Below are 19,071 nucleotides of genomic sequence, written 5' to 3' on the forward strand. Positions count from 1 at the left end.
AACGAACCATTGGGGGCGCTAGACTTCCTGGACCGTGGAGACTGAGGTAAAGCCTGGCCCTTTGGCAGAAAATGGCGAGCCTATGTAGGAAGCAGAAATGTATGACTGAAAGACGCGGTGATAGACAGGCTCTTAACTCGTGGTGGTGTAAATTCTTTCACTGTGTGGGTAAGATCATACTACAAAGCATGCTAAACGAGTTGCAATATTTTGTGTGCAGTAGAATTGCCTTTGGCATTTGACTCAGTTGCTCTAAATTCTCGAAGCAAGCTGGCGTCGATATCTGCCGATAGTAGCTAGCAAGCAGTTCACGGACTTTTTTTGTTTGTTTGTTTGTTTGTTTCGCACAGTTTGTCTTTATCTAGCGTTTTTGCAGTCGACACCAGGAGCATCGCAAGCTGCACTTTCAGTCTTGGTGATATAAACTGTGGCAGGTTGTGTTCGTAGATGTTCGACTGATAACTACTCGATTGAAGTGGTTGTAGTCCCTCTTTACCCAGTAATTGCCACACAGGGGGTGTTCATGAGAAACTGAAACAAATTTATGCTCTCATGCGATAGTGTGTGCAGTCCTACAATTTTCTTTAATCCTGCAGTTTAGTTGAGTTCCTCAAATGGTTTGGGTGATCAGCTCTTCCGCTGTTCGTTTGGATAAGCTCTTGGATAAGCAGCAAAAACACTTGGGTTAATTGGCTACTTTGCACCTAAAATGGGGAAATGGAACTAAACATTGCTTTCGACCGCAGGTAACTGAGAGAGGCATTTAAACATTTGTAACACAGACTTGCATTCATTGGGTACAGGTTGTTTTCTCGTGACTCGCCCCCAACTTATCAGTAAAGTGCATGTAACGTTAGAGATAATGTACAGCAGGGATCAGGATGTTCAGTCCTGTTAAGTGCTGTTAACCAACGGGTTCTGTCGATAAATGTAAAGGGTACAGACGTAAATGATAATTATAAAACGTGTATTTTCCACATTTAACTTGACATTTGAAAAGGACACCTGTTTCACACACCCCCTTCACCGTGATCAAGAAAATACCTCTCGTTACGATAAAGTGTAAATGCAAATGGGTCAGACCTGCCGAACGTTGTGGTCGCAATAACTGGTCTATATGTCTGTTATTTGGCCTTAGAGATGGCTTTGTTTGCCTATGATTCCGAAAAACAATAGTAACATGTCATCAATGGCATATTCTAGTAGTGTTCTGCTATTTTGGTTTGTTAAATTCATGATGTTCATGTAAAATTGCGTTTAGTCTGTTACTCTATAAAGCTACTTGTCTGAGAGGAAAATTGCAGAGAACTTTCCTCTTATTATAAGTGTCTTAACAAATCAAAGTAACAAAATGGGATGCATGTGTTGGATTGTTTTTGAGAGGCTCACTATTACTCAGGACAAAATATAATGTTCCCATGTGAACAGAAACAGAGCATCAGGTGTGTGTGTGTGTTTTATATGGGCACTCACCTAGAACTACCACATCTCTATAAAGTTTCATTTTACTTCACTAATCAATATGTGTAAAACTTTATCCTTTTCACACATATTATGGATCCAATACATTTTGACAGATTTTGGTTTCTCTGTCCCTCTCTCTCTCTTTCTCTCCTCCTCCTTCTTCTTCTTTTTTTTTGGATCAACAGTTGTATGTAGTTTTAACTCGTTTATGTAATGTCCATGTAATTTCCTCTCTCATGGTATTTCAGATGTCTATATATTGCATTTGACTGTCTAATTATGTACACACCCAGCATGATAAGACTCTTCATATGAGACAGGTCTTTGAGATGTTTGCTTGATAAGAGCTTTCTCATTGGAACTAGGGCAGAGCGTGTGCCGTGGTTCCTTTTGCTCTTCAGCTGAAACCACATAACCTTCTAACAGTATTAGCAGAGCAGAGTGAGACAGGATGTTGGTGTATAGAGAACAGCGAACGTGCCTTTATTATTTTAAGTTGTGAGGCGTCGTGTAGAATAATTGCATCATTTTGTTTCAGTTTCAGAGCATGTGGCTTCAGTAACTTTTTGAGGGAGTCAACAAAATGACATCTGTTCTGGCAGTGATGTTGTCGTGCTTTGTAATTCTGTAGCTATTTAATTACAGTCATTTATATTTTTGTAGGAGAGAAATAAATTGTAATGTCTGGTGGCAGAATATGTCCTTTGTCTTTTATTTGATGTTTTTCATTTTAAAAGTGAAAAAGAGGAGGAACTGTGGAGTTCTTCTCAATCTTTTGCCCTTCAATGAGTTTATCAGTTTAACATCACAAACTGCATGTAAAAATAATTATTTAACACAGAGGCTGCAGGTTTGGTGTGGAAAATTATTTCCTTGTAAACGTGGAGTAGTAATGCTACAAACAAATGATATTTTATATTCATGAGCTATAACAAGAGAAGGAATAATGTATTGTTTGTTTGTTTTTATCTGTGACTTGTATTAATGCCAAGGCAGCATATCAGGCTCTGCCCCAGCCTCTGGCCATGGGGAAGTCAAGCATTAAGTTCTTCATGACCCTTCACGATGGTTACACAGTGCTCCTCTCTCAAAATGTCTCTCTCTCTTTTTTTGCTAGTTTTTTAGCACAGTAATCTTTCTTTCTTCACAGGTCTCGAAAACATTTTGGAATGGTTATCTGGGTCAGGACTGTTAGAAGACCTCCAGTTGTTTAAAAGTGAGTTTATTGCCTTATTACAAATGAACAACACCCATTTACATTACAGAATTCCTAGAGTTTTTGATGATCTCTGTTAATGTGAGTCAAAGAGCTCTTTTTGATTTTTAGAAATTTAGCACACTCTTCCTTTCTGTAATTATTTTGTTCATTTTTCATTTATTCCTGTAAGGTTTAATGTGAAAAACTGTTTCTGATGACCTACCATCCTACCTCATGGCAGCTGGCATAATTTTTTTTGCCCGACCCAATTCAGTACCAGTACTACAAATGTTGTCATTATGTATAAGAAGTTCTTAAGGGTTATTTCTGTTTTCTTCAAAGTGCTGTATCCAAAAAAACAAGTAAGCGAATATTGCTCAAAGACCCCTCTCCATTCTCTTTTTTTTTTTTTAAGTTAGAGGCACATAAAGAAAATGGAGGCCCAGAAACCATTTGTCATTCACCCTGAATTAACTACTTGAACCGTTGTATTACCTTTCATAGATTGTTTTAATCTTTGTCTAATTGCTAGGTGAGTGTTTGCATAAGGGACTAGGTTCCAGGTGTTGTGAATATTTACAGTGGTTGGGTCTGTTACACTGAATCCTAACAGATCTCAACTCATGAGCAATGTCAGGTTAATAAAAAAGCAAATGGTCATCAAAAAGGATTGAAAACCACAAGCAGTATCAACATAACCACTTTGACTAAACAAGACCTAGCGTTGTTGAGTGTTTTGTACTGTACTGGTTAGTCCCCACCAGATTATCACTTCATGAATCCACATTATTTCTGAATCCAAGATAAAGATACAAACCATCTGCATCTTACAGTATGGATGGAGGTGAGCAAATATGTGTTAGCGACACTGCATTTCACAATGTGCTAATTGTTTAACCCAAAACATCACACTTGTGGTGAATTATCTAGTCATGTGACCCCAGATGGATACCTAAATGGTAAATCTATAGTGTTCCCTCAAAAGAAAAGAGAGCTTTACTTCCACTTTCTGCTTTCAATTGCATCCACCACCCATAGTGCGCAGAGTGATGACAAACATGGAAAGTTTAAGCTGCAATGTGTTATTCAACACTAGGACAACTATGCAGCAAACACCCCTGCATTTCAGTGCGGGCTGGCTAGGGATGTAACACTACACTCAGCTCACGGTTCAATTTGATTCTCAACACTACATTTATGGTTCGATTCTTCTGTAGTATTTTTAAGAAAACCAGTTGAACTGACACAGGAATGAAAACAATGGATTTATTTTTGATGCATTAACAATGCTGAACTTTTGTTGTCTTTTTGTACAACCAAAAGTGATGACAGCTTGATCCTAGGAGGAATTCTTTGAAAGCTAGACAAAAATAGTCTTCAAATATGAAATAATATTAAATTGAATGGGTCTGTTTGTATTAAATTAATATGAAATTATGAAAATTGCAACTCAACACTCAAATTTAGACACAATTTAATGCGCTAAGATACTGTCACAAACACCACTGAGAGTGCTGATTTTAAAACTTCAGCTATATTTGTTCCTGTGTGCATCTCAAAAAGGGGACGAGTCTCGAGCACAAAACTTTTCAGTACCCACTCACTATTGATAACATGATCCATTATAATAATGTAGCTCTGAACAGCCCTGGACATCCACCCATCTGTCGTTATCGCCACACTCTGCACTTTTCAGAATTTCTGTCACTTTGGTTTTTACTTTGTTGTACATGGCTGGTGTTACTGCCTGACTGAAGTGCGAGCATGATGGGATGTTTTATTTGGGCAAGTAGTAGGTGAAATCCTTCGTTGTCGACTACTGAGAATGGTCTCATGTCTTTAGTGATAAACACTCCTGTGGATCTGGTGATATCTTGTGCTCTTGCACATGTATGAGGCAAAGGAGATGCAAAACTTTTTTCAAGAGAAGTTTGGCCTTCAAGCACTTTCTTTCCCACATCCCCTGACCAGAGTTTGTAGTTTTGGTGGCATTTTAGATGCTGCATCACATTAGTGGTATTAGCAGTAGTGTAGCCGATAGTTTTTCTACACTTTGCATACCGTCTTCGTTTTGTCAGTTAATTTGTCGCCATTCTCCTGTTGAATGATTGGAAAGCCAAAATGTTGCCACACTTCTGATTTAAAGGAGGATGGCGCATCCTCGATTCCAGTCTCAGCTCCAGCCATAATCATTACATTTCACACTGACGCTGCTAGACTGCTACTGAAACCTCTTCTTTTTGTCTATGACTGAAACATGTAAAACTTGAGGCCTCCATTGGAATTCTGGAACCGTGACGCACAACTTTGTGCACTGGTAACACAAGTAATGATACAGACGACTACTTTTATTTCATGCATTTATTTACTATTTACTGATGAATTTATACGTTGCATACCGTCACATTTTTGCACCTCGATGTATCGGGCTATGATGAATCATTGCACCCCTAATGCTGGCTCGTATAATTCCTGGTTAAACCTGTCAAATACCTAATATATAGAGACACATCGCAATTAAATTGTTGAATCAGCTTTAATTGCAAAGTATGATGCTAACCAACAGCAATTTACTGTTGGGGAAATCAACAAGAGACAGGTAGAGGACATGGTCTTGGAAGAACAAGCTTGCCAGTTTTGGAATTCGTTAATCACATGTGCTGTCGTTCACTGTGGGCTTTCCCATTGGCCATAAGAATTCCAGTCTATTAGTGTTTTACTGTGTGTCTTTGTCAGAAATGAAGAACTAGACAATGCAGAACTAGACAGTGGTGACAATCGCTTTTGTTCGCATCATGTAATATGCAGTAGAAACTAGACTCATGAATAGACCACAGTGATGTGTAATGTCAGAACATTTTGTATAATATTTCGAAGTGGAGCAAAAGCTGAATAAGATGGCACCTCCAATGATTTTTATATTTCTGTATTAGCTGTATGGTGAGACATCTTTCAAATTTCAGAAATTTCATACATCACATCTTTTAATATGTGGCATAGATTGGGTTGTTCTAACTATGTTGCTATATAGCTGTATCAAGCTAGCAGCTAGACTTCATTCCCTTAGCAGTGAGCATTAATACATTACATACAGACTATTCAGGGGACATTCTGTCACCCTCTAGGAGGCCCCCAGAGGATTTTCTTAACCAATGAAATGTAAGGAAGTTTTGTTTGTTTGTTTTTAGAATATCAGTTTCCAAATATTTTAAATGTGTTATCATATAATAATTTGTCATATGCCAAGCGAATAGAACAACCTTTACATACATTTGTAAACAACTTAAAGGACAGGCTACAGGATAATGTTTTTTAGGGTGTGTGATTTTAGGTATAGTCAATGTAAATAGTTTTGTGATTTCTCCACACACTGAAGGTCAGACTGCTTTGAAAGACTCATACATATTCTCAATGATCTAAAGACATTCTTTTTTTTTTTTTTTTGAAAGATAGAGGCTACCTCTTTCATAAAATTGTATTTTTTTTCACATGCCTGCAAAGTTGATCATACCTATTACCTTCATTTCTGAGATACTTACAGGAGAGCCACTTTAACCTGCTCATTTATTCCAAAAATGTTGTAAACTTCCTGGATAGCTGTCATGCAGCCTTACCAGTATTATCCCACAAGATCTTGGTGTCTGTCATCACAAGAACAGTGACTCCAAAATTGTTCTTTTAAAGAGACATGTAGATGATTTGGGTTTATGTAGGCCCAAGAGTGACACATTGGATATGAGCTGTCTTGGAAGAGTTGAAATGGTCTTTTTTATGGGGTTGGTATTGTCCCCATTGGAATAAATGGGAGGTGAACATTGATTTGCTGTAAATATCTCACATCTGAAGGATTTTTAAAAATGTCTTGATTGAAATGCAGTAGGTAAGTTAAAAACAATCCTGGAACTTAAAAAAAAGAAAGGAAGTGTCACACCATTGCTTGAAAATATGGCAGGTGAATGAACTGCGTTCATCTTCAGTTTCTCTTGGAAATATGCCTGCATTTACCTTTGATGGTCTCATTTAGATTGGTCAGCCCACTTTTATTCAGATAACTCTTCTTTAGCTTTGTGGAGTGTATTTCCTTTCTATCAGTGACACGAGAATTTGTATGTTTTCTGTAGTTTTGTATAAAAATACACTTTGTCACACTTGTTCAGACCAAAATGGCATGTCCCTTCAGAAGGCATTCACCCAATGTTAAATTGTCCCCTTTTCTTTTGGATCCACAGATTGTGAGCCTGCAGGTGTGTCAGATTGGTCATTTGATGAAAATTGTGTATTCTGCTGCTTAAGACGAGAGGCAGTGAAGGTAGATTCTTTGTTTCTTTTCTCCTTTTTTCCCATTGTTGTCGTCATGAGTCCACAGTGATAAATTCAGAGGGTGACAGTTTATTTTGGGGTTTTTTTTCCTTTTTTTTTTTTCCTTACCTATCTCCATAAGAAAATCAGATTTCCCCCCGTAGTGAAAACATGACTAAATAAATAAATAAAATTAAATGTGGGTAGACTGTTTAAAGGATTTGATGCGTTTGTCTTTATATTTTTGTGAAATGATGACCTTCCTATTCCATGTGCTGTGACCCTCCTGTCCTTGTTTTTTGTTTTGTTTTTGTTCTTTTAATCTATTTGGGAGTGATTACCTGCTGACTCTTGAATGTTGTATGCAACGCAGAAATTGAAAGCTAGGTCCACACTGTAATTTCACTTAAAATACTGCTGTGCTGGGGCTGCTGTCTGGATGTTATACCGGATTAGCGGACTTCATTAGTCTTAACAGCAGAGTCAAACGAGTTTGTTTGAAGTGGAAATGATAAGAATAATAACTTGCATTATAGCAGAGATTTGTTTGAAATAAATACATAAACAAGCAGCATCCTACACTTGAAATATGACTAAACATGAGCCCAAATGTTTGTCATTTTGGTCTGAGCCTGGTGTGGTCTAAATCAGCTTTTACAGGAAAGGTAAGGATATATGCCATTAATCTGTTTTGTTAGTGCTGTTTTTCTAATGCTATTGTTGTTTACCTCTTATGATTGTTCTTTTTTTTGTTGTTTTTTTTTTGTTTTTTTTGTTTTTTTTAAATCAGAAAGCTTGATGGTACACTCAAAATTCATTCACACCTTGTCCCATAATTTTAACTGTTTTCTTCATTGGGCTTTCGCTGTTTTGTACTGTCTTTTAGTTACATTGCCTTTCAGAAATATTCACAACCTCAGAAGAAATATAACATTTTGTATCACCACCATGGATTTCACATGGAAGTTAGGACTGTAAAAGCAGGTTTGACAGTAACGATTTCCTTGGGCATGTGAAGTGAACTCTCGGGAAACCAAATATAATTTTTTTCTTTGCATTGACAGGTGGAAAAATACTAAGAAAACAAGTAAGCAGGTAGAAGGAGTGATGTGTTCTCTTGATGCTCATAAGCGCATTATTATTGCTGTTTCTGAGATTATTTTCTATTAATGAGGCCATTAATGCACTCTCTACCTTTTGGGTGCTCAGATCCTAGAAATGTCATCTGTTTGTGCAGAAATTGTGAGAAACAGTGACAAAAATGACTCACACCATTGTCATATTCCACTTTTCCCTATGTTTTGGATACAGGGAGAGTGAGTGGTGTTGAGTGGTGTTTTTGGTTGAGTGCTTTAGCTAGACAAATATTCTTGCAGTCGCTAAAAGTTCGCCATGGGTCCCATCTGGAATATGTCTGCTGCAATATATATACAACATATAACATGGGTAATTAAGAGAGCTCTAGTGAAAAATATTGCAAGCTCTCATGAAACGTTTATTGATTCATGTGAGAAGGAAAAAATATGAGACAGTGAGATTGCTCAGTACTTCGGATATTTTAATGTGTTTCTGGTGCAGACACTAATGGTTTGTAATCCTTACAATGGAGTGCTGTCTGGTGTGACAGTGAGAGGGTTGGGTGATTATTAACTGAGTTTCAGTTTTGCATTTTAAGTTAGAGTTCATAGAAAAATATAGCCAGAGTAGTTTGTGTAGCTGTGTTTTTGTAACATGACAAAATTGGTGGGGAGCAAGTGTGGGAATGAATGCTCTCTGAGGTCACTGTAGTTAGACAGTCGTCAGAGTTCTGCTTGTATGGTTAAGCGACCTGTTCCTGGTACCGAGTACTTTGAATCTGTCACGGACATCCTCAAGAGCTTTGTGTTTTTGTCAAGTGGTAGTCGACAAATTGTATTTTTGTCATTTAAATTAGGAAATTCATGCATTCGTTTTTTCCTTTATTAAGAAATAGATGCTATATGGTAGGTTGATCATTTTCAAGCACTGCATTTTTAATATCTCTGTCTTCTGTATTACAGGAACACTTGCTTGACGCAAACAGTCAAATCTCGGGAAGTGGGCGTAAACCTTTGCTCTTTGAAGATCTCTCAAGTATCAGCAGGTTTGAGTGGCAAACAGAAGAATTCCTCAATGCAGTCTTCTCCAGAAAGTGTAAGCCTGCAACCAATATCAGTCTACATGTCGCTGAACATTGCATGTCTCTTATCCAAGCCTGTTTTTCATTAGCTAAGGTTACATGCACACATTTATCATTCGGATTGAAATCATTCTGATTGTTGATTCTGAATGTACTGTTTACATGAAAGCGATCGGATAGTTTGTGTGAATTTGCATGTCACAAGCGTACAATCGGAATTCATTGCAAATGCTAAGAAATTACCTTGCACTGACCTGTACGATGTAGTCGAAGGCTGTATAAAAATCTCTAAGCCAGTCATACTCAGAAGTAAATAATGGTAGAGTGGTCAAAAGAACGCTTACTTTCAAGTATTGTAAAGAGCCAGGGCAGCAATAGCTTTACCTCAGGTCAGTGATTTGATCAGTTAATTACTTAAGACAACTGTAACTTCATAATTATAATAACAATTACATGATCTCTGCATGGAATATCCTCCCAAACTTGCTTAAACAGCTCGCTGCTGCGGGATTTGCGCCCATCTAGACACTTGACTATTCTTAATTGTTTGGGAATGTTTAACACAAATGTGTTAAATTTCTCGCACTGTCCCCCATGTTTTTTTAAACTCCGTCATGCATAGTGAAACGTCCGTATGTCATTACTGCGTGTATTCAACGTGTGCAAAAAGTTCCAAGTGCAGAAGGCAATCCAATTGAGCATTTACATGGTTAATATTTTCCTGTCGAACGAATTATAAGAAATCTACAGCACATCTTTCAATCCGATTGATTTCTCGATCGGATCGGGGTATTTCATTTCAATCAAAGTGTTTACATGAAGCATTTTTATTCCGATTGAGCTTGAATCCGATTACTAACAGAATATTAGGCTCCATGTAAATGCACCTGTTGAATCATTGGTAGAAACTAATAATTAATAATATGCCTTTATTAAAATGCCAGATCAGCTGGCTAGATTCCTAGCACTTGTGATTCATGTTTTCCATAACAATGATGTGGACAACACCTGGCACCTGGCTTTGTCACTTTTGTCCACTGTCAACATTATTCATTAAAAAAAAAACCCCTCTTACTTGCAGCGGATCCACCAAGGTTCCCTGACCCTCACATCCCTGTAGTGGCTCGTGAGATAATGCACCGAATGGTGCGTCAGTTTGCTGCAGAATATACCTCAAAAACCAGCTTTTCTCAGGCTTCCCCTCATCGAAACGGCAACAAGGACCAAAGCCTGGTGAAAGCCTGTTCTGTCGTATCTCCTCCTCCTACTGCTGCTGCTCTTGCTACGGCTTCCGCTTCCACACACAACCCGGTCCTCACCAGACTCCTCATGGATGACCAAGACTCCCCGCTGGACCTCACAGTCAAGAAGGTTGAGGTGGAGATTTTTGAACAAGGTAAACAAGAGGTCATTGCAACCAATTCATAACTTATGTGGAGGTGTTTAGGTTTTTTTCCCCCCCTATATCTCTTTTTATTTGGCTTTTCACGGACATTATGTGTTTCTCAGATGGAGTTCTTGACCTTTCAACCAAGAAGAATCGGAACCGAGAGAGCGTTTCCTTCAGAACTCCCCATGTCTCTACCACAACACCAGTGGTCAAGGGGTAAGAGCAATAATCTTTTTTTCCTTCCCTTCAGAGTCAAATTTTACCATCTCGGTATTCTGATTTTTTTCCTTAATCATTAGTTCTGCTAATATATCAGTACATGTCACCAACGCACGCTTCACCTAAAAATACCCCACAGGTGGTGTCTCAGTCTAAAAATACGAATGCAGGCAGGTTTGGAGTGATGTGGAATTAAAAGTTGTCTCATGCTTAAATTAGGCCTAACTTGCATGTGTGAATTATCATAGGCAGGAAAACCTATGTCTGATGTTCTAAGGCCAGGTGGTTTGCACCTCTGTGACTGCACCTGTATGTTTATATTGAGGCAGCTAGCTTTTGTATCTGGTTTCCTAGCTCAGTAATAAAGAGTTATTTTTATGCACTGTGCCTGCGAGAGAGGTATTCAAAAAAGAGGGGAATTTGCAATGTAAACTGGTTTATAATTTGTATTTGAGTTTTTTTTTTATATTGTAGGTCATGTTGTCTTATGGATAATGGAGTAATAGAGTTGTAGCATACTAAGAATTAAAAAAGTGTGCACATTGTCATTCTAGGCGTGTTATCATTTGACAAAGTTTAGAGCTGTCTCTTTTCTGCCTCTCCTTTTGAACTTCTGCTTTTATCCAGAATTAGAAGAGAGGGAGAGAATAGATTCACTTTGATGTTAACACAGTCGCTGTTTTTTTTGTTGTTGTTTTTGTTGTCGGTGGTGGGAGTTTGCCTTTCTTCCTCTTTCTCTTTGATGCACTTCTGTAGATTAATTTCTCTTAATGTGCCATGTTAATTGTGAATTTACACATGTGAATATTATATGTGAATATATTATTTCCCGTGAGGATAAAGTTTGGTATTTTTACACACTTTTACATATTACCAAACGGCTTCGGATATGTCAGCCAGAGCAGTGCCAGAAGCAGTTTGTACATGTATATTGTGGCAGCTAGCTTTTGTCTCTGTATTCCTAGCTCAGTAATAAAAAGTTTATTTTTATGCACCAAATGAGGTCCTAAAGAAAAATGAATCAGTAACTGTAGGCAAGCACATTCATGGTACAGAGAGCCCCTGCTGTGACACTGAGTAAAGCTCTTAAACTGAAAGGTTACACATTGCTTTATGGCACTCGTATGAGAGTGTATTTGTCTTTGTACATTTGTGTATTTGTAATAACATTTGTGTGATTGGATTAAATTGCATTTAAATATGAATATGAAGAACACATTGTTACCATGTATCTATTCCGAATGTTTGATCAATGTATTCCACACACAAAAAAAATCATATTTATGTGTTTATTCTTTTCAGGGACTCTAGGGACCGAAGTCTCGCTAAAGTCAGAGGTCTGCAATCAGCCTCTGCCTTAGAACAGGTCATGGCAAAACTTTGTTCACATCACCAGCGCCAGATTGTTGATGCTCTGGGATTCTTGCAGACTGAAGTTAAAGCAGTAGCGTCTTCTAGTGGTTTGCATCCGTCTACTTCGAAGCCCGTTTCGGAAGAAGCTAAAACATCTGACTGCTGTCATGTACCTCTTGAGCAAAGCTCTGAGACTCGGCAATCTGAAGAACAGGTTGGACTGACTGCTAGCAAAGATGCATCAGACTTAAAAGAAGCGGCTGCACTGAAGAACAATAAATGGGTGACTGTGAAGTGCCCCCCAAACACAGATGACTCAGTGATGGTACAAGGTTATACAGGGCCCCCTCTAGATCTCAGTAATACTCATATTAGCAAGGTCTTAACATCCCCATTGAGCTGTACAGATAGTGAATCAGTTTCCCCTAAAGGCTTATCCCCCATCAAAATTAAATTGAGAAGTGGTGCAGCTTCACACCGACCCCTTAACACGGGCACTTTAGAGGAGAATCTGTGCAATCCCAGCCCTCTTTTACAAACAAATAATGGGGAACTTCACGCTGAGCCATCTTCTGTGCTTGAAAGAGACGGCCTCTCTCAGTCTCCACGTTTCAAAGGACAAAGAATTCCTGCTGGACATACCAAAGATACTCCGGTCAGACCAGGCGCAGTTCAAAGGATCTCCAGTGCTGTGTCCCCCATTTCTCCAAGAACTGCCAGAAAAAGCAGGAGAGGGTCTTACCTTCGGCCAAGGGATGGATCTGTGTGCCATGTCATTAATGATCCTGATAGCAACTGTGATATTGTATACATTGGAAAGCCAATTACTGAATGTCAGGTTGAATCTGAAAGTCGGATGCTCCCACGGCGAAATGCAAGGAAGAGCACCAGAGGGCACAGATACATTGAGGAGTACTGGGAACTGAAAACTGTGAGAACATTAGCACATAAGTCAGCTGGGAACGGAAGTGGCAATTGTCCTGCTCCGATGCCTGATATAATCACTTTAGTCACGCCGAAGCAGGCTCTCACGAAGCCTGATGGTGTTCCTCCGCTCAATATGCCGTTTACTGGTGATTGTATGGAAACCGTTATTCAGAAAGCTACAGATAAGCCAATAGAAAGAGAAATGCCCGGAGATGTAGTGACAGCAGTTAGTGATGAAGATTTAGTTGTAGAAACCAGTCAGACTGGTCAAACTCAGAACATTGACCAGGTACTGACTTGTCCTTCAACTGCCTCCTCATTTGCAGGTGAAGAATATAATGGAAATGTACCCCAGGAGTTACTTACAGAAGAGCACTTTGCTAACAGAACACCCAAGCCTGCAGACCTTGAGGATCTTAACATGTTACAGGTTAGTGGGAATGAAGAAAAGGAGCCCTCACCAAGGCAGTCCAGAGTTGATCCTTCAGGTGACCCTCTGAGAGAACCAATGCCAGATGACTTGCCAAGCGTTGCAGAAAGTGAAAACCAAAGTTCTACTGCCGAGGCTCCAAGTTCCATGTCCTTGAACCAAACCGAAGTGGACTCTACTGATGCCAAGAGCAAAGGTGCAAATGTGTCATTGAAAGAAAAGAACTTACTCAGGGATACTCAAGGTGAGGTCCAGAGTCACTGTGTAAAGTCAGTGACTGAGTTGTTGGCGAGCAAAGAAGAAAATGTTCAGTTGCATAAAACATGTGAAACAGAAACAAGCCTTGTACACAGCGATGGTGACAAACTAACAGAGGAGAAAGTTATGATTACAGAGATATCTAAAGAACCTGATAAGGAAGCAACGATAAAAGAAACTCCTGAAAGTCATGAGAAGCTGGAAAAGCCAGAACTGAAGCAGCCGCAGTGCGCCATTACAAAGAAAGGTAGTGGACGTCGTGTCCTGACATCCGACAGATGTTTGCGTAGTAAAGTTCTGACAAACTTCCCAGACACCGCTAAAGTCAGCAGTCCACCTGGTGTGTCTACACTGGAAGAGGTACATTCTACAGATTCGCAAGATGCAAGCCTAAAGACCTCAGAGTCAAAATCTCCGTTGAAGTATTTTAATTCAAAACAGGAGGAGGCAGTTTTGCCCTCCCCTGATAATCAAAATGATGCGTTCCAGAATGAGTCAGAAAAAGGTCTTGAGAAAGAGGTCAAAACCTCTGAGAATGTAGTCATGGATAACAGGCTACGAACTAGACAAAAGCACAAGTCCGTTCCAATAAAAGCAATTGAGATGGACAAAGAGCAACAGGTCTCTGATAAGCAAAGTCCAAAACAGACCATGACGCAAGTGCAGATGTGTCCTCCAGCAAATGCTGAAGAGCTGGAAACTATAAATATTTCAGCACCTGAGGTGGGGAAAACTGTTAAAGAAAATTGCAGCTCTACTGTCACCAACACATCGTTTGAATGTATGGATTTTACAAACAAGAATAGCCACACTGAACTGCCCAATACCACAGACTACTGTAGTTCATCTTCTAGAAATGCTTCAGATAGCTGTGAACCTATGCCTTTGAGAAGCAAGAATATCTCTACAGTTGAGCAGCTCGCTAATGGAGATTCTTGCAGTATCTTAACTGAAAATGTTTCAGAAAAGTCAGAGCGTATGCCATTAAGAAGCAGGAATAATGTTGTAGCAGAAAACTCAGACAATGGAAATTCCTGCAGTTCTGCCATAGCAAATAGTTCAGAGTGCACTGGCCGCATGCCTTTGAGAAGTAGGAGTAGTGGTTTAGTTGAAAAGCCCATTTGTGGAGAATCCAGTACTACCTCCATTAGAAATCTTTCAGAGGTCTCTGGACGGATGCCTCTAAGAAGTGGGAGTAATAGTGTAGCAGAACAACCCTCTAGTAAGGATTCAAATAATGCTTCAGCTGGAAGCACATCTAGTACTCCTGGACGTATGCCATTGAGGAGTGGGAGTAGTAGTTGCACAGTTGAACAGCCTGATGGCTCCGCAACACCAACAAAGAATAAGAAATCCCTGAGGCTGTCTAAATTAGCATCTGTTTCTTCAAAGAAAGATAGCGGACAGTTCTGTGCTGGTTCTAACATTAAACCTAAAGTTGAAAACACTTTTAAAGATTCTGCTTCATTTAATTCGTTTGGTTTGGTGAATGTGGAACCTTTGACTCCCAGTCCCCCCAAGTTCTTGGAAGCATTGAAAGGGGAAGAGTACCAGCAATTAATTTCAAATCTAAATGTCAGGTTTGACAAAATGCAGAAAGGCTGGGTTCAAATGGATAAAGAGGGTCAGTCGGCACCAAAACCAAAAAATAAAGCAGACAGGCTCAAAGAAATCTGGAAAAGCAAGCGTAGAATCCGTAAGCAAAGGTCGCTAGATCAGCAGAAATTCTCACCAGTGCAGATGCTTTTTATGAAATCCTTTGATCTGCCTAGTATCTGTCGCTGGTTCCTGCAGTCCACAGAAACCAAGTCCCTTGTTATAGTTAAAAAAGTTAACACGAGGCTTCCGTCGGAAACTCAGCTGTGTTTTCACACTTCGGCAGCAGTGCCAGGGTCTTCACACAGCGTCTTTCCAAGCGTACAGGCTGAGCGCTTGAAAAAACACCTTAAAAAGTTTGCCATTGCGTCTCCTGTGAAAAGTAACCCCAAAAGTCAAAAGTTAATTGCTAAAGCATTAGCGCGAGACATGTCAGTTGTCAAGGGTAAAGAAAAGCGAGAGCTAACCAGTGCTACGCGAATCTCCACCAAGCCCAACAAACCCTATGCTGGAATGACGCAGGCACAGATCCCTGAGAGCCAAAAGGCTGCAGCAAGCGTAAAAAACCCAGCCAGTGCCAGAATTCTGAGGAAGTACTCCAACATGCGAAGTCTAAGCAAGTCTAAGGAAACCTCAGTGCAAGGGATCAAAGGTACTAAAATGAAAAGTACGATTGCAAAGAATGTTTCCAAACGGACATGTTCTATAATTCAAGGACGAAAATCTTCCAGTGTGGCCAAGAAGGTGAGGGTGAAGTCGTCTAATAAAAATGCTATAGCAAAAGCTGCCATGAGAGGAAAGACCACAAAGAACAGTGTCTGTAGGTCCTTAAGGCAGCTAAGTGAAAAAAATAACTTGTCACCAAAGAGGTCTTCTCAGCTTCAAATGGTTCCAAAAGAGCAGAAAAACACCCCTGACAAAAAGGAGAGAAAAGAGGGCATGGTGAAATCTGGTGTTGACGTGTCAGCACAAACTAAAACAAATGACATAAAAACTGACTTAAAGAAATCACCTGCTACTAAAGGCCTTGAATGCTTGGTATCTAACCCACAAGACGCAGATGTGAAGTCACTTTCCTCACAGGACCAGGTACTGACACGGTCTCAGAGGAAGAATGAAGCCACACTCCTACAGACAGGATCACCAAAGGGCACCACAAAGAGAACATTGGACCCCATAGTGACACCAGTAAAACGTACAAGGACATCGCTTGGAAAAAGCTAGTCATGTCTGCAAGAGAACGGACAGCAACAATAATTTTGATCTTTCCTAGATCTCTGTAGTAGGTCGACCCTTTGTGTTTATGAACTGATGTCCTTGTCTGAAAGGAAAAAAAATGCTTGAAAAAAAAAAGTGAAGAATTTTTTTTTTCTTTTTTGCATAAATTTTTCTTAGAATTTTGAAATATTGCCGGTGACAGGGAGATATTTAAAACTGATTTTGATGATGCATGTTGCTTTGTGAGAGAATTTCTCAAGTCTCACAAACCCAGCAAGGTGTCTGGCTAAGGAACTGGTTTCTGTGTTGTCTAGTGTCTTAAAATACAGCTGTAAATAACTAGTGATTTATCAGTCCACCAATTGATATAGCTATCTATAGATAAATGATCTCTTGTTGATGTGAGTCATAATCCCATTTTGCCACGTTGCAGTAATTATGAACCAGCAGTGTACCAGTGGCAGTGTCACCAGGCACCTGTTCTTGTAGTTCGCAGATTTGAATTTGCATGACAGAACTATATATTCTCCGTATCTTTCTGAAATGCACATTATTGAATGGATTTAGTTGTTATCCTTCAGAAGAGCAACAAGCATACAACTTTGACAGATCAATGCAAAAGTTGTTTAATCAGTAGTTAACCGACTCGTCAGCAATGTTTTTTGTGTGCGTGCGTGCGTGTGTGCGTGTGTGTGACCTCATTCAGGTGCCTTATTTATCACAATGTAAAATAATAGAGACTGTTGCTAAAGGTAAATCCTCACTTTCTCTGACTGTTGCACAGAGAGATGAATTCACTTGTGATGAGAGAGAGAGAGACCTGTCGCACATGGTCCTTGTTCCTTGCTCTGTTCAGTCTTCCTGTGAGAAACTGCCCCATCCCACCCTCCAGCCCTTTCCTCTGCTGCCCCCAGCATTTGGCTTTGTATTAGGAGCTGTTTTTATTGTATTAATGCAACGCTGTGTCAATATTGTATTGAATATTTGCTTTGAATACCTGGAGAAAAAACCTTAGAATACTAAAAATGTACATTCTGTAATTTTTGCTGTCAGTTGCAAATATGCATTTTTCTATATGGGTAAGCTATGCTCCATGAGTTACCTTTTTTTAATATATAAATATACATCTTGCAATACATACCATAGATGTGTTTCAGCTCTCACATGTCCATTCAAGTGTAGATTTTTTTGTTTGTTTGTTTGTTTGTTTGTTTGTTTTTTGTGCGTTTTCCTGTAACATGCTGGGAGGGGTCCTCTGAAAAGAGCATTTCCAATATGTTTAATCACATGGAAAGATGTTATATAATGGGGCAGCCATTTATGTTAATTTTATTTTTATTTAATTAGCGCTAATTCATGTTTCTCTAACCTGTTAGAATGTTCATTTACAGTGCTACATGTTCCCTACATGTATTCAAGTATTGATCTGCAGTTTTAAACAGACTGGCTACGTTACATTTAACTTTTGTTTTATGACTTCCACGAGAAAAAAAAGTTGAATCCAAAATTACTTATGTAGAAGAATTGTGTGGGCAAACCCATGGTGTCATATTTGGTGTCAAATTCTAGAGTGTCTTTAGAGGAACGCTCTTACTGTAAGTGTTTTTAATGTGAGTGTCTGCAGTGTTGTGTTTAGTCAGCTCTCCTCTGTGGAGAGCTGCCTAATGATGCAGCTTTTTAAACCAAGGTTTTGTTAATCGTGGGGGGAAAACAAAACGTATTTTCATAAGTCATCGTTAACTCAAACATTGAAGACTATGCATGCACAGGAAGGTGCCTCAGACTGTTGTGTAGAATTTAGTGTTCAGTTATTGTCCTCTTTAGATGTGTTATCGCTGTCTCATGATTTATGAACCACAAATAGAACCATTAGAGACTGACTGGATTGTCAAACTTCTAGTTATCTGGACATCAGATGAAAAAGCATGGGGCCACGACTATTCTTTTTTCTTTTTGTCGCTTTTTCTTTCAGGAAAAAGGTGTTGATATGAATAAATGTGAGAATGCCACAATCATTTCAGAATTTGTGCAGTGCCTATAGAAATACCAGGCATGTCCCTTTAGCTACAGTCGTGCGTTTCCTCGTGTAAGACGGACATGCATGTCTTTTCAGTGAACATCTCTTTTCCATTCTTTATGCTTCAGTCTCTTCAGATGGAGTCCTGTTGTCTCGTACAAGAAACAAGACTAGTTTAAAAATCAAGAAGAGAACTACAGTAATCAAAGAAAATTTGAATCCTGCAGGTGACAGAAAGTGGATGCATCTTTTGTAACCATTACAAGGTTGATTCTGTAGAGGTCCATCTCTACCACTTGCTGCAGTGTAGCTTTGGCTGAACTTTTTGGGTCTTGTGTCGAAAAGCTTATTTTACTAAGTTGTTCCTTTTTCTTTTTTTTCTTTCTTTCTTTCTTTCTTTCTTTCTTTCTTTATTAGTCTTTGGTATATTTCTAGCATTTTTTTCATTTTCGAGTTTTGGAGGTGGATGCATAGGCTCTGATAGATGCTGATTCTCTTTAGGCTCCGTGTGTGCTCTCTGTATTTTCACTGATTTCAAATTGTC

At 39.2% G+C, this 19,071-nt stretch overlaps 1 protein-coding gene across 1 annotated transcript; it reads left to right on the plus strand.

Annotated features, from left to right (window-relative positions):
• Window positions 1-71: 71 nt before the first annotated feature.
• On the plus strand, window positions 72-16,999 carry LOC115810310 (uncharacterized). The gene is made up of 9 exons (XM_030772237.1): window positions 72-168; window positions 2,615-2,680; window positions 6,892-6,971; window positions 9,001-9,133; window positions 10,201-10,515; window positions 10,629-10,725; window positions 12,031-14,352; window positions 15,469-15,944; window positions 16,944-16,999. The coding sequence occupies exons 1-9, from the start codon at window positions 72-74 to the stop codon at window positions 16,997-16,999; spliced, it is 3,642 nt and encodes a 1,213-aa protein (XP_030628097.1).
• Window positions 17,000-19,071: the final 2,072 nt, after the last annotated feature.

This window comes from Chanos chanos, chromosome 4 (genome assembly GCF_902362185.1).
Source record: "Chanos chanos chromosome 4, fChaCha1.1, whole genome shotgun sequence".
Classification (NCBI taxonomy): Eukaryota; Metazoa; Chordata; class Actinopteri; order Gonorynchiformes; family Chanidae; genus Chanos; species Chanos chanos.